We start from the raw sequence: 16,921 nt of genomic DNA on the forward strand, positions 1-16,921 counted from the left end.
TGAAATAAACCAGGCGTGGGATAACTGTAACTAAGATCAACAGTTTTGCAGAGTGTGTTGCCCGAGCTGTACGCCGACACTGTACTGTGAGTCGTTGCATCTGATGTCAAGTTTCGTCATAGTCACCAGGAGTCATCCCATTATTGTCATTTTGAACTTCTTGGTCTACATCGTTAGAACTCCCTGGTCTGTTACAGCCCAAACTTTGGCAAAGAATATCTGGCATGCCATATACTATGAGGAAGTGTCAATTGAATTTGTGTATGAGACCCATACTTTATCTGTGTATTGAGATTCAGACTCCAGTCTTTGAAACAAAGTGGACTGTTTCGGATTAAAGTCAGATAGGTACGTTCAAATGCACTGGCTGGGCGATTTTCTAAAATGCTGGTTAAGGGGCCCATTTTACCACCGCTATCAGTGCTAAAACAGTATTTTAGCATCTGTGGAATGAGCTCTCGTCCAATCAGACTGGCGCATGGTAGCATGATATAATATAATTCAGAATATACATCAGCTACTTATGAACAATCAATAATACTGCTTTACTTTTCAGCTGAATCAGAATAGTTTAAACAAACTGGAAGGTGTCCAATTCCATAATCTGAATATGGTGTATTATGAACAACCACACCATGTATTATGAACAACCACACAATGTCTTATGAACAACCACACCATATATTGTGAACAACCATACCATGTGTTATGAACAACCACACCATGCATTATCAACAACCACACTGTGTATTATGAACAACCATACCATGAACAAAGGGTAATTATGTTCTGTAAGGAAATTACAGCAATATAACTTTAAGCAGCAGTCCTCAATCCTTGGTGTTGACATTGACTGTTTATGTTGTTTTAATCAGTTGTTTTCCTTGAAAGATGTATTCACTTATTCAATGTGTTCACAGATAAAGTTGATAAAAAACTTACCTCTTTAAAGGGATATAGTCGTCGGAACTGAGCTCAAAGGTCGTATGGGACCCATACGACCCACGGCAACAATGTATGTAAGGCACAATGGTGATATATGACAGTTAAACATGTCTGTCATAATCTACATCGTATAATTTAAATGTTGCAGCTATGATGATGAGGTGCATCTTGATATCGTGCATGAAATACATTGTTTGTAAACAAGTAACTCGCACAGGCGCAGTTCCGACGACTATATCCCTTTCACATATAACTGAAATTAATCCAATTTCTAATCATTCACATCAACACAGCAGTATAAACTAACCTGTTTGCTGACTTCAAAGCAATTTCTAACCGTTCACATCTCTCTTTCAGTTTAGCATTGTTTCTTTCTAATCTTCTGTAAGGTGACTTTGTCTTGACGTTTGAACTTGAACTCAGTTGATCTTTTAGTTCATTAATCTCTGCTTCGTAGTATGCCCTCAAGTCTGCCATGTGACGGGCATGCTTCTCTCGTAATGTTAGTCTTTGACTTAAGTATATAAAACACAAAATAACCTGATTATCATCAAAGAGATCCCAAGCAGTGTATCAGTGATAACAGGCACACTGCTTACCCATAATTCAACACTATAATTTCAAAACTTCAGTCTTTGTACACTCAATGTCCACTTAATATCTAAAACATAAATTCCAAATATGCATGTTAAGATGAGGATACAGATTTTTTTGTGAAAGTCTCTCAAGATTTAAAATTCTCATTCACAGGTTGTAGTTAGCCACACACTTATAATTTACTGTAATAACGGAAGTAAAGCAAATTCCACTGAGTAACTTTGTTTTCATTATAATACAAAACAGCTTCCATTCAGGATAGTTTTCATACAGGAAAGAAATCATACAGGATAACTACATACAGGATGGTTTCCAACAGGATACCTATCATACAGAATGGCTACCATACAGGATGGTTGCCGTACAGGATAGGTACCATACAGGAGAGTTTCAATACAGATAGTTACCATACAGGAGAGTTTCTACGCAGATAGCTACCATACAGGAGAGTTTCTATAGAGGATAGTTACCATACAGGAGAGTTTCTATATAGGATAGCTACCATACAGGAGAGTTTCTATACAGATACATGTAGCTACCATACACACTGTACAGGAGAGTTTCTATACAGGATAGCTACCATACAGGAGAGTTTCTATACAGGATAGCTACCATACAGGAGAGTTTCTACACGGGATAGCCTTTATAAAGGCTACTGTAGTTACCATACAGGGGGATAATTACTGTACAGGATAGCAGTCATACCGGTACATAAAGGATACCAATCATACAGGATAGCTGTCATGCAAGATAGCTACCATGCAGGAGAGTTTCTACACGGGATAGCCTTTATAAAGGCTACTATAGTTACCATACAGGGGGATAATTACTGTACAGGATAGCAGTCATACCGGTACATAAAGGATACCAATCATACAGGATAGCTGTCATGCAGGATAGCTACCATACAGGAGAGTTTCTACACGGGATAGCCTTTATAAAGGCTACTGTAGTTACCATACAGGGGGATAATTACTGTACAGGATAGCAGTCATACCGGTACATAAAGGATACCAATCATACAGGATAGCTGTCATGCAAGATAGCTACCATGCAGGAGAGTATCTATACAGATAGTTACCATACAGGAGAGTTTCTACGCAGATAGCTACCATACAGGAGAGTTTCTATAGAGGATAGTTACCATACAGGAGAGTTTCTATACAGATAGCTACTATACCGGTACACTGTACAGGAGAGTTTCTATACAGGATAGCTACCATACAGGAGAGTTTCTATACAGGATAGTTACTATACAGGAGAGTTTCTATACAGATAGCTACCATACACAGTGTACAGGAGAGTTTCTATATAGGATAGCTACCATACAGGAGTGTTTCTACACGGGATAGCCTTTATAAAGGCTACTGTAGTTACCATACAGGGGGATAATTACTGTACAGGATAGCAGTCATACTGGTATATAACATGATAGCAATCATACAGTGATAACTGTCATACATGATAGCTACCGTGCAGGTCCAAGTATAAGCTAATGTATAAACCCTTCCACTGATTTCAGATGATTTTTGAAAATACTGTACATCCATATATAAGTCTCTACCCTTGTTTACTCAAATACGGAAAGGTTAGGAAAGTATAATGTGTTGTCACAGGAGGTAAAATTACTTTTCAGATTAAAGAAATGATCAGATGCTGTTAAAACAAAGGGACTTTAAGTTCTCATGACAGCATCATAAGGAAATTGGTACAGTTTTCCTGTACCTTTATGATTCTGTGACCATCTACTCCCCTTACCAAAATAGAATAGTCCCACTCTGCAGTCCGCCATTGTTTCTTTTCACGTCCAGGATGGTAGTTTTCATCCTCTGATCATGCAATTTCATTTGTTTGAAGCAATTAGCCTTTCATCTTTGAAGAGATTTTACCGGTGACTATTACAATTTTCACTTCTATGTTTTGTTTTTTCATAAGATAAAGACCCTTTGATATTGAAATGTTGAGTTGCTTTTACATGCAGCCAATGCATGTTGGTTCACAGTTCACACTATGCTGTGGTTAGGCAGCATACAGGTACATGACGTCTTTGGTCAGTTTTTTTTTTTATTTCAAGATGTGATTCAAGAGCAAATTTTGCCAAAATATAGCTTCTGTATCAAGGGATTGTGCAATCAGTTTGATTTGAAACAGCGATTTAAAATACCGGTACTGTGTCAGTTAAGCTCGGAATTCATTTTGAGTTTTGCTGTCTTTTGCCTATGGTTGTCTAGTATGAATCAGATCTAGGTATGCCAGTTCATGAAGATTGTGAGAATATAAATCTTGTCAATAATTTTTTTGTTCTTCAAAATTTCTTTGGACACAAGTCAACTCTTGAAAGTACTTGAAAGTTCAAGTATTGTTTAATAATTGTCCATAAATTAGCAGACAGTAAGCATTCATGGCAGTCTTGCTCAAGTGTTTTTTAAAATTTGAAGACATTTCTGAGCAATTTTATGCATTCTTATACAGTGTATGACAGGCTATTCCAACATACACACAGGGAAGGGTTTCAGGGAGGAGGTCCCCCTCCCTGTGTGCAAGAAATTTTGAAATTTCAAGACATTTTGGAGTAATTGCATGCATTCTTGTACTGTATGAAATATCATTTCAGCATAAGAGTGTTAAGGTGTTAAGGATTTTTTTTTAAATTTGAAGACATTTCTGAGCAATTTTATGCATTCTTATAGTGTATAAAAGGCTATTTCAACATACACACAGGGGGAGGGTTTCAGGGAGGGGGTCCCCCTCCCTGTGTGCAAGAAATTTTAAAATTTGAAGACATTTTGGAGTAATTGCATGCATTCTTGTACTGTATGAAAGACCATTTCAGCATAAGAGTGTTAAGGTGTTAAGGATTTTTTTTAATTTGAAGACATTTCTGAGTAATTTTATGCATTCTTATACAGTGTATAAAAGGCTATTTCAACATACACGCATGTGGAGGGTTTCAGGGAGGGGGGTGTGCAAGAAATTTTTAAACTTTTAAGACATTTTGGAGTAATTTGATGCATTCTTGTACAGTATGAAAGACCATTTCAGCATAAGAGTGTTACGGTATTAAGGATTTTTTTTTACATTTGAAGACATTTCTGAGCAATTTTATGCATTCTTATACAGTGTATAAAAGGCTATTTCAACATACACACAGGGAAGGGTTTCAGGGAGGAGGTCCCCCTCCCTGTGTGCAAGAAATTTTGAAATTTCAAGACATTTTGGAGTAATTTCAGCATACAGAATAATCATTATCACAATCAATTACAACATGTTTTCGTGGGATAAAGTTTTAAAAAAAGTCAGAAAAATTAATTTGATATCACTCGGGCCTGTCAACTGCATTCAGTTGGCGAGGATAATAGCAAAATTTCACCAGACTGTTGTGTAGAATTATATTTAGCTCATGACTTGAACAAACATTTTGAAATACATCTTAGATAGGGGTTTTCACAACCCAGAAAACGATCCGCTAGAATCCTGACCAGTCTGGCTGTACAAAGTTTTTTACTGATGTAAATAAACTTGACTGAAGATACAGTCAAATAAAACAGTTTATTCAATTCAATGAAATATAGGATAGGAACACAATTTTCTGTGATTTCAATTCACTGTACTATTAACTTACACAATAAAACGAATCCGCGAGCTGATTATTGATATTTTGGTGATGTTGAATATAATTGAAAAAGAGAGCTAAATTTCAGTGTTCATGTTTGATAAAATCCCATACTAACGACACCGAACGCCAACCTGTACTACACCGTAGGAGTACAAAGCACCGGCAGTCAATTGTAACACAGTACACACAACACGATATCGGTCGACCTGAAATTTGACACTGTGATCGACGTAGCGTTTCAAAGGTACGAAAAGTGAGACCAAGTAATTTTTTGTTTATTTAGATTTGATCTAAAACCTCCAAAAACCAACAGAAAAAATCCTACTCTTTTGCAGAAAATAAAAGTTTTCAAGCGTCGACTTTCTCTTCCGCGATGCACACAGCCACGGCCCCTCCACAAAACGCGATGTCGATCGACTTGAGTTGAATATTGACATTGTGATTTACCATGGATGGATTGACATGGCATTTCGAAAGTATGAAAAATGAGACTCAGTAACTTTTGGTCACTTTAGATTTGATCAAAAACCTACCAAACCCATCAGACATGACCCTATTCTTACGCAGAAAACCAAAGCTCTCAATCACCGACTTTCTCTTCCGCATTTGAGCGAAACAACATCCGCTTCATTCGGAAATCGTCGGCTATTCATGGGCATTACATACTTGTATGTTAGTCCAATGTTCGGCTATACCTGATGTGAACGTTGGAATAATTCGCGTTGTGATGGGGAAAGCAGGGTTGACCTCGAGAGCGATTTCCCCAACACGGTTCGCTGATCGGGGTAACACAGTGATAGCGACAAGTTCACCGTGTAAATTGCTAGACTACATATAGCCACATCGGCACTTCTGAAATATTATTTCCGGCTTGCAAGACCACCAAAAAAATCAAAATATTGTTATCAAAACCAGAATTTCGGGGCTAGAGAGCGAAACAGTGCCGAAAAGTAGCCGGCCAAAATATGGAAGTAGCCGGTCAATTTGGCCGGCATCTGGCTAAAAATGAACACGCTGGGTATCATACGCAATAGTTTTCATATGGAATAGTTTTCATAACGGTATATTGTATTTACCTTGAGTTTAAGAATGCATCGGACATGGTTGGTGAGGAGAATGATCTGTGCAACACTGGAGGAGAACTTCCTGCTCCATCATCTGTGTTTGGTGAACTGGTCATCTAAACAATTAAAATAAAACAATTGAAAATTGGTAATTGCAAACAGTCAGGGTAATGATATGACACTGAAAGGAAAGACCTTAAAGTATGCATATGGTTTCTGTAATTCAAGGCATCTTTAAATTTTTATGTTGATGCATTTTAGGTTACATTGAATAAATATATTGTTATTCTTGGAACATGTATGATACTGGTAGTGTGTTGTCATAGTGTTCAAGGCCAGGTTGAAGAGAATATGGGATGCTGATAAACCATGAAGATGCAAGGTACAATGTTCAAAATTTTCATGGTGTACACTGAGTTACGGTATCGCAGTCTACAAGTTACAGAATGTTGCAATGTCAAATACAAGCACTTGTATTTACTGTAAAATATCTTTGTTGCCAGCATCCAATTTTTGTGAATTTAGCTAACTCTGTCAGTCCCCTAATTTAAAGCGCAGTGGTCGTCGCGCTGCACGTGTGCGATTTTTTTGTTAATAAACATGAATTTTTGTAAACATAAGTCTTCTCAACTTCAATCTTAGTGAGATGGGAGGGTCCCCCACTTTGTTAAGGCCTTTGTAAGACTCAACATCATGCAATAGTAAAATATTACGATCGGAAACGAACTTCTGTGGTGTATTTCTATTTATAAACTCATGTAAGGCTACGAACATTGAGACACTACACTCGGCACATTATGTCGCTGAGTTTACTGTACGCAGTCACATCACAGTGAACAAATGGGTTTGATCGTGCGCGGTCACGCTGGTTGTACACAATGCTATGTACAGTACAGTAAAAATACATCACTAAAATGATCAACATTGTATATATATATAGACTAGCAACAAGCACAACGTCTAACACAAAAATTACACTCAAGAGCATGATCGGCAAGCCAGAGCAGGGCACGGGAGATGCTGTTGCTTCGATAAGGGAGACGGTCACCGCGTTGACGTTCACGGATATAAGAGAATCCGGTCCCACAATGTACCGGGCCCACGACCCACTATTGATCACCATTTCTAACTTCTTCTAGTAATACGTGGCAAGAAATAGTCAAATGACAGGAATCAATAGACAAAAAAAAAGAGCGGGTTTTCACAGCATTTGGCAGGAAAATGGCACGGCTACACATAGGGACGCATCGAGAGATCCTGTGCACGGTCATGGTAGTGATCCAACGGCTAGCTAGTGTAGGCCTACCGGTGCTACGTAAACTTCGTTGTTGTACCTACTGATTGCCGGGTAGGTCTGAGTCCCCTTTCAAATGAGATAACCCCCACATAGCAAGAAGACCTATGAAAGGTCCTTCACTTCACTTGACTTGATACTTGTACTCGGAATTCTCGTTTGCACCCCAACGGGGTAAACTTCATAGTGGAGTTGGATTCTCCACAGCTGAATGTAGCGCGCCATATACCCGGTTGGCGGTTCTCTTGACACGGACGTTCATGCAGACCACGGGACATATGCTTCTTGCTGCAGCGGGCATTGCTCTGACTGCTGTAGATTTCTGTAGCTTGCGTTATTGTCAATTGTACTCCTGTTGGGCCTATTGAAATGAAAGCTCTCGTTCTTGCTAGCAATGTCGTAGACTACAGCCCGGTCATTGATAGTCTGTTTGCATATACACACGTACAGGTAAGTGTTTAGCTCCATGGCTCGAGTGATAACAGTAGCCGAGCCCCATTCAACTGATTCAAGAAAATCATGATCAAATGTGATCTCAATCCAGCGTGTAATTACTAGATTTGGTAAGTTGGTATGCTTTTACAGATCAGCCGCCAATTTAACAAGCGGCAATATCGCAAACATTATAATCAACCGTAATGTATAGTGCGGCATTCTTGGATATGTTGACAACAGGGGGGACCCCCTCAGGAGCATGCGCAGCGCGACGACAACTGCGCTTTAAGATGCCACTAATCTAAACTTTTCCCTATCTTGCCATGGTGAGGATGTCTTTACAGCTAATGAAATCCTGTCTCATAATCATAGCAGTGACCAACGCACTTGTGGCTAAACCTTCATTCATGAAACGCTGAGTCGAAGGACTTGGCTGTCCACTCAGTGAATCAACACTGATGACATGTGCCGATGACAGGTACCATACACAGACTTTGTCACTGGACATTAGCTGAGTGCTTAAACTGCTTTATGGGACATACATGTATCAGACACCATACACAGACTTTGTCACCAGACATTAGCTGGGTGCTTATGGGACATACATGTATCATAGAAAATCTGGTCACTGACTCTACCTTTGAGTTTGATAATTTTCCATCAGGGCAAGGTGGAGCTAAATAAGAATAAACACACACAGTCTGTGTATGGCAGAGTCTAGAGGAAAAACATCACATGACCTTATTTCCACTGATCAATTTTGCCGTAACATATGATTTAAACAACGTTTGGTGGGGCAAAAGACCAGGTCTCAAGTTTAGAACAAACTGGAATATTTCCAGGTATTAAAGTTAGAGGCTGAATAGATAATAACACTTGACGTATTCAGGGACAAAGCAAACCATAGAGGGTACCATAGAACATAGCAAATGGCTGACATCAACATAAGAGTTTAAAAAAGACATATCAAAACATATGTTTACGTTTGCACTGCCGACAGGTGATGCTGTAACTCAAATACTGTACTTTGCACTGCCGACAGGTGATGCTGTAACTCAAATACTGTACTAGACCATAGAAGTCCATAGAATATGCCTTAACTCAAATACTGTACTTGTCTATAGTAGTCCATAGAATATGCCCTAACTCAAATACTGTACTAGTTCATAGTAGTCCATAGAATATAGCCTAAAACTCAAATACTGTACTTGTCTATAGTAGTCCATAGAATATGCCCTAACTCAAATACTGTACCAGTTCATAGTAGTCCATAGAAATTAGAATATGGCCTAAAACTCAAATACTGTACTTGTCTATAGTAGTCCATAGAATATGCCCTAACTCAAATACTGTACTTGTCTATAGTAGTCCATAGAATATGCCCTAACTCAAATACTGTACTAGTCCATAGTAGTCCATAGAAATTAGAATATGGCCTAACTCAAATACTGTACTAGTCTATAGTAGTCCATAGAATATGCCCTAACTCAAATACTGTACTAGTCCATAGTAGTCCATAAAATATGCCCTAACTCAAATGAGGAGTTAATAAACTTCAGTGCCAAACAAAAAATAAGAAACTGTCACATGTTTGTGAAGTGTATATATCATTTTTGTACAGGTATTACATGCATGCTGCTATCTAAATTAAAGCTAACTATGTAGTCATGTAAATTTACCCGTTTCTGCAATGTTTAGTAATTCTTACCTCATTGCTGGTAATGTTTGGTAATTCTTTGAAGGAATCTTGTTCCTCTACTCTCCAATAGCTATAATCAGACAACACAGTAACTTCCGAATCATTGTGTTGGTCAGCATTAGTTGTTTTCTTGTCAGCTGTTGTAACTGACGCTGGAGACTTGCTAACTTTATCTTCCTGAATGTCTCTAGCATCACCTTTCTCATCCACGGCTTTAATCACTTCATCCTGGGATTTCACTGCTTCTTCATGAACAGTGCCATCAACGTCACCAGATCCATTAACATGAACAGCGCCATCAACATCTTCACTTTCTTCTTTTTCCAGTGTATCTTCATCTCCTTCCTTCATTTCTGAATGACCATCTTCCTTTTTGCTTTGAGTTTGTTCTTTTGCATCAGAGGCATTGTCTTTCTTTCTTTCCTGTGTTTTCATTTGAGCTTGGTATCTTGCTTTACGCTGCTGTTTTCTCTTTGCAAGATATTCAACCTGTGTTTGTACCATTTTTAACTGCTGGTCATGTTGTTGTTGCTGCATTAGTAATTGTTGCTGATACTGTTCTTCCAGCAGTCTCATCAAATCTTGCCATTTATCTTCTTGTTCTTCTAAGCTACTTGCATCATCTTCAGAACTCTCTCGTTTCATTCTCCTTCGGTTGGTCTGTTCTTCTCTTGTTGTGTCAGCTTGTCTGTCCTCGTCTTCCATTTTGGCAGTGATAATATCAGCTAACAGTGACCCCATTGGTGACATGCCAGTTCCCCAAGGTGGCATTCCAGACAGAAACATGAAATTACCAAGTTGAGGTGGCAAGCCACTGCCTCCTTGGCCGTAATCATCAGTGTCTATTGTAAAGTCAATATCTTCTTCCACATCTCCATCTACCTGCCCTCTATCGACGTCAGGTGTCACATCAGATGCTGCATCTTCTTCTTTCACAGTGTCTGCACTTCTGTCATCAGGAGATCCATCAGCTGAAGCTCTCATGTTTGTAGTATCTGCAGCTTTTGTTGATGCGCTAGTTGCTGCAAAACTTGCAATGCCTGAGTCAAGACTCACACTCATAGCTGGTACTTGATGATCACCATTCACAACATCACTTTTACCGATAATGGTCTCACTTACACTGCTTGATTTGTTTATGTCTTCCTCAGTGGCACCTTGCTCATCTTTTTCTGGATCTCTTTGATTTACATCATGACTCTCAGTAACTTCATCAATCTCTTCATCATTATCTTCTGAAGGGATGGTTTCATGTGATTCATCTCCATTCTCAGTGTCCAGATCATCGTCATTTTGAACTGCAAGAGTGTGTTCTTCAGAGATGTCATCAGCTCCATTCTCTCCAGCCATCACATTACTGCCATCATTGACCCTTTCATTCTCTCCATCCATCACATTACTGCCAGCATTGGCCCCTTCATTGTCTGTTTCGGTATGTTGTGACACTGTCCTGGCCTCATCATCGGAGCTGTTTTCTGGAGACTGTATTGGTGTGGCTCCTAATATACTTATTTTAGGAACTGCAGTTAGTCTGTCAGGTGAACTCTTGCCCGATTCCTCCATCCCCTGCAAGATACAAAGCAGTAATGAAATAATGCATGTTACTTGATGGAAACAATGATGCCAACTCTCATTTCAGATTACAATTGTAGAAGTAATAAAAAATGAATTAGCGATATTAAATTGCCATAAAAGGCTGTAAATCTTTGCTAACGATGTCATTAAAATTGTAGATAAAGTTTTACTGTATTTGACAAGCATTATTCATAAACTGTGACAAACATTACTGCAAATGGAAAAATATGGGGAACTATAAGTATATAAAGGAATCCTGTGTGTGATTAAGATAGATGAAGAGGTTGGAGAAAAGGGTAATAATAATTAGTGCGTGTAAATATTGATACACACAGTTACCCTGGTAGAGAGCTTTACACTTCTTGGTTCATGCTTCTCAATTACATTGATTACACATGGAGGTGGGCATTTCAACCTGAATGACCACACGATATGCTTGAAGTAGGAAATCTTCCCCTCTGCTGTCTATAATGCAACCAACTATTGTCAACAGTGGGAATTGTGATTCTTCCTACTACACACTGTCCGCTACTTCATCCACGAAAGAGTGAGAAACATGATTATACTCCAGGGCGAATTTGATCACCTCTATAACAGCACATCGTGATAAACGACAGCAGAGGTCCATATTCAAGTAATTAATACTAGCGAACATCTATGGGGCCCGAGTCACTGAACTCTGTTCGGAGTCTTTTGTGAGAATATTGTGAAAACTATTCAACCACGAAGGTAGTCCTTTACAGGGTATAAATACCTTGAAAATATAAACAAGCACCACACTTCCGACTTATTCAAGTAAATGCCTTGCCGTGTACGTGACTCCGTTAAGATTCTTCTTCAAACGTGACGGCTGAATTTTCTATTTAGACCGCCTAACAAAAACTATAGCGGACTGTGAGAGAGTTCCCGAGAGCAAGTTCCAGCAGAACAACTCCTTACACACATCGATAATTCCACAATGAAGATAGAGACATGTAGGTTTATAACTGACAACGGTGCAAGCATTGACACGCACCAGTCGATTCACAAACTTGATTTTATGACAAGTACGTACAAAGTACATCTGAACGATACCGTTAATGAGAACTCAAAGCCAAACCTCGTTGAGTGGTTTCGAAAGCCGTTAAATTAGTCGAGTATTCAGGTACCATTAAATGACATTGGACAGTCTCCATAGCGTGCTATTGTGGACCGTCAGCATACGAATACGTTGTGTTGACAAAATGACCCCATGCATTCCGTAACATGATTTGACAGGCACCATGACGGCCATCAGTGATTTATTTACTCGTGACACTCTAACAAGATAGAACATCATGTAAGCGTTCCATTGCTACTTCAAGTGATAAAATTATGTAATAATCACAGTTGATTGCAATGTTTGCCAATTACAAAACGCTTACCGTCAAGGTTCTCGACTTCCGAGCTTGTTACTGTACGATCGACAGCCAACTTGCTGAGCCATGGAGTTTACGACCTTTGCAGACGCCCGCGGTTGACCCGGACATGCGCTGAGTGAACTCATGAAATGATCTGTAAACTATAATCTGATTGGATAATGGCTTGAACACAGAAGGGCTTATCCAATCGTAGGTGATTTTGTATCGGTTACTCGTAACATTGACCTCATTCATACTACATGTGGTAACCAGAAGCTTGATATCCAACGTCTCTCGATCTGTCAGATGACCAGAAGACGGGACCAGAAGCCTGCCATCGGATTTGCTATCAATCGACTATTTACATGATTTATACTCCTTAAACGATTATGAAGTATGCTGAGAAGAATTTTAAATTCGAGCCTCTCCAGGGAATTTTTTGTAACGCCTACCGTGGCATCAGTTTCTGCATCATCATCGCAACCTCTTCTTTTTCTGATGATCTCGAGGCATCTTTGTTACCATGGTAATAGACAAGTAGTCAGTCTTTCAAGGTACACAAGTGAGAACGGTTTCATGTCCAGATACACCCGGTATACAGTAATCACAACGAGGGGTAAAAAGGACAGTCTTCAGAGCAAACTTGTGAACTTTGAGGAAGACGAAATTGAGAGACAGTTTGTCCGTGGCTCAGGTCCTGGTGGTCAAGCGACAAATAAAACTAGTAACTGCGTCATATTAAAACATCTTCCGACGGGAATTGTTGTTAAGGTATGCCAAATCATCACCTCAAGCATGTGTGTTGCTCGAAAATCGATTGCTTAAATTCGTGAGCTTATGCCCATGATGGCTGAGTTTCATGCATCCTCAGATCCTGCAATCGTCAGACACAGCCAGTGTGAAGATTGCAGGATGTCAATACTGTCAGTGTCACAGTAAAATCACAAGGCGTATATATTACTACAGTCTTCTGAACAAAACTAGCTTTCAAAAAACAGCTTTTTTGCAAGAACAACAATCAGAACAAAGGACATTGCTGATTACATTGTGTTAATGGCTGCATTTTGTGTTTGATAGTTCTATGGAAGTACTGCAGGCCTTTCCAATAATTGAGAAAGAAACCAGGACACAAAGCGATTTTCTGATGATTTGCATAAGGTGTCAAGGCGTCCCTTGGTGTCTTTTCTTGGATCTAGTTATCATGTTTGCCCATGCAGTATGATTTATCAGCATGTTGTTGAAAAACCAATTCAAATAGGAAATCACAAAAATATCATAAATGATGTAGTGTTCCTATTTGTTCAGTACATTTCAATATGAAAGTTATTAGATATGAAGTTTCAGAGTTATAAAGATATTTTGGGCCAAAAATGAGAAATTTGGTCAAGAAAAACTGGTTTTCACTCAGTATTTAAACCCCCAAACTTAAATATACATGTGTGTATACAATTTTCATTATTTTGACAAATGTTAATGAGGTTTTACCTAAGAATCTACTATAGAACTAACCAAGGCACTTTTGGAGAAAAATGTTTTGACAAGAAAATCACCCATTCCATTTATTTTAGTGCCATCAGACAAGATCTCAGACTAAAAATGAAGAAATCGCCAGAAGAATTCTCAGAGAAAAACTTGACATTCACTTCAAAGGTGAAGACAGTGTTATTATTCAAGAGAAGAAAAAAGAAGAGAAAAAGAAACAAGAAAAGAAGAGGAAATCTAAGATCAAGTTGGAAAAACTCAGGGCTTTTAGAGCCAGTCTACAAACAGATGACAACTGATGATTATTATTTGTATTTGTCAATAATTTACACTTGTTTGTTTGTTTGTGAACAAAAACAATGATTCCAAAGCTATTAGGTCTGAATTACATCTTATACCGTCTTGACACACTGTAAAAGGAGTCTATCAATTTTCATATTTTGAAATGCAAGATAATACTCCAAGAGATGCTTTGTTCTGATGCCATCAGTTGACTGTCTGTCCTTTCAAAAATTGGAAGATCAAAGACTACAAGGAAAAGCTTATTCCTCAGCTCCTCAACATGCTTTAGAGATGTTGTGCTTCTCCTCTTCAAGCTGGCTGCTTTGTGCAGTGAACTGTCTCAAAGTCATCTGATTGGTTGAATGTCAGTGAGGAATGGTATTACATTGAAAAGATGGTTTGATGGAGTGGGGTTGGAGACTGGAATGAGGGGCTTGATACTATGAAATGGATAAAAATCATGAAAATATATTCATACAGCTATATTCAAAGCTGTTATTGTCCCATAGTGATGTCTTCATTGATTCACAGAACTGTATAGTCGGTGATAGATACCACTGAAATACTTCATTCAACAAAAGAAATCACAAATTATGAGCGTTCATCTGTTTTACATGAATCATCTCACGGCATCTTCAAGATTTTGTTTTATAAGTCTTTTCTGAAGTAATCTTAAAAAGACCATACGTTCAAGTTAATATTTGGGATGATTGTCACACAGTTCACCGTGATTCCTAGATACACTGGCATGTCTCATGAAATTGACACCATTGATTACATTGTCACACTACCTGTACAAAGTCATGACCCCATTACATTGTCACTGCACTGACACATTGTAACACTTAAAATTCACATCAATTTATCAGTCCGGGTTATGTCCATATAGAGGATATTACAATTGACCAATCAGCAAACCTGCCGTCGCAATGTCATGAATAATTAACCATGCAAACCTAGGCTCGCAGATTGCAACAACTTTGGAACTTTTTGGCTAGATTTCACCCTTTATTTTTAGCACTCGGTAGTTTTTAGATGTAGACATTACACACAATGTTCAGTACGGTCGAGATGGTGACCGACACAAGTGGTTATTACATCGAAAATTACTTCTTTGGATGGTTGTCCTGGCCAGGTACCGCTCCAAGAAATCAGAATTTGACCCTTGTGAATTTAGAGTAAGTTATTTGTCGCCAAATATCCCCTATTTTAGGTTAAATTTTAATTTAACCTTGCCATCTATAGTATGGAGAATGTTTTAAGCTTTGCAAAGATGGGTCAACTGTTTTAGTCGGTCATCGGAGCACGATGGAGCACGATTTTTTCGATCACCATGCATTTCCTGCTACGATTGACCCTTCGCTCAGAAAAAGGCCAGCCTGATCAATCGCCGAGAAGTTAACCAAACGCTTGAAAAGAGAACAAAAAATGTCCAATAACTCTTTTCTGAACGTGGTCAGGGGAAAGAAACTCAGAAAACTATTCCTGAAGAAATCCTTACAATTTTTAACATAGTAGAATGTCGCAAATCGACTCGGGCTGAGACACTTCCGGGTAGCTAACAGTCTCACTAGATCCATGGATCTGTCAAGTCATGCAAGTCAGATCGCGCTCTCAGCATGACATTTCGAAGCGAACCCTTGTAACCTTTAACCCTCAGTACATATAAAGTACGTGATTGGTTCTATATACGGTACGCCATTGGCTATTCCCAACTATCCTCTATATGGACATTACCCGGACTGATTTATTGTCACACCACCTGTACATTGTCACACCACCTGTACATTGTCACACCACCTGTACATTGTCACACCATAAGATATCATGAGCAGTGGTCCAGCTAAGGCCTATTTGCATGCTATTTGCACAGTGTCTCTGCCCTCGCAGTGGAATTTCATGTTTTGTGCAACTTTAGTTTCAGTCGTTTCGATCAGTATTAGTTTTTGTAAAAATAAACATTGAAACTTGGGGCAAAATGTGCAATCTCAGTGTCGATATTACTTCTGCAGTTTCAAGTTTTAGCACTCTTTGGTAGCGCAGTTTCTACCAAAACACGGTACTACGTGACCGGATTTATATAACTCGATAAATTAGCATATATACAGAAGAGGCAACATGCCTTTATATGGCTGCCTGTGTGGTCGCTGAGCCCTTTGGGCTCCAAAGCCTATGTTGCATGCATTCAAAACCTTAGGGGGAATACTAGGTGTTTACATACACATGTGCTCTTCTACTTGTATCAAAACATCTCAAATGGATGATCCGGGTTAAAAAAAGGAATTTAATATTTGCCTACATAATGATTAAATATACCAGTGTGGTAATCTTGTTGGAAATCTGTGTCTTGTTTTTTATTGTGTGAGAGAACTATTCTCAGGATGGCAATTTGGAAATTTAACATGCAGATCATTTGAATTAATGTATTTATTACTATGCTTCACCATCAGGGTCTATGGCTTCACCAAGCTTATGTAATATATTCCCCCCCCCCCCCCCCAAAAAAAATGCAAATAAAGTTGCAGATATTATTTTCACAGCTAAATAGATTTA

The 16,921-nt window shown here is 38.8% G+C and overlaps 2 protein-coding genes across 3 annotated transcripts in view; one reads left to right on the plus strand and one right to left on the minus strand.

Annotated features, from left to right (window-relative positions):
- Window positions 1–12,741, minus strand: part of LOC139144635 (M-phase phosphoprotein 9-like) — a 32,627-nt gene extending 19,886 nt beyond the window's left edge. The window contains exons 1-4 of one of the 2 annotated variants that reach the window (XM_070715338.1): window positions 12,629–12,741; window positions 9,660–11,216; window positions 6,235–6,338; window positions 1,253–1,459 (exon numbers count right to left, since the gene is read on the minus strand). In XM_070715338.1, the coding sequence (XP_070571439.1) occupies window positions 1,253–1,459; window positions 6,235–6,338; window positions 9,660–11,213 (1,865 nt within the window). In that variant the 5' untranslated portion in view covers window positions 11,214–11,216; window positions 12,629–12,741. Of the gene's footprint in view, window positions 1–1,252; window positions 1,460–6,234; window positions 6,339–9,659; window positions 11,217–11,979; window positions 12,140–12,628 lie in introns of those variants that run through there. The other variant, XM_070715339.1, reaches the window with a different exon arrangement.
- Window positions 12,719–16,707, plus strand: LOC139144637 (mitochondrial translation release factor in rescue-like). Its single transcript, XM_070715341.1, has 2 exons — window positions 12,719–13,375; window positions 14,173–16,707. Exons 1-2 carry the CDS (start codon window positions 13,001–13,003, stop codon window positions 14,383–14,385), a joined length of 588 nt encoding a protein of 195 aa, XP_070571442.1. The 5' UTR covers window positions 12,719–13,000; the 3' UTR covers window positions 14,386–16,707.
- Window positions 16,708–16,921: the final 214 nt, after the last annotated feature.

Source organism: Ptychodera flava, chromosome 12 (assembly GCF_041260155.1).
Source record: "Ptychodera flava strain L36383 chromosome 12, AS_Pfla_20210202, whole genome shotgun sequence".
Lineage (NCBI taxonomy): Eukaryota > Metazoa > Hemichordata > Enteropneusta > Ptychoderidae > Ptychodera > Ptychodera flava.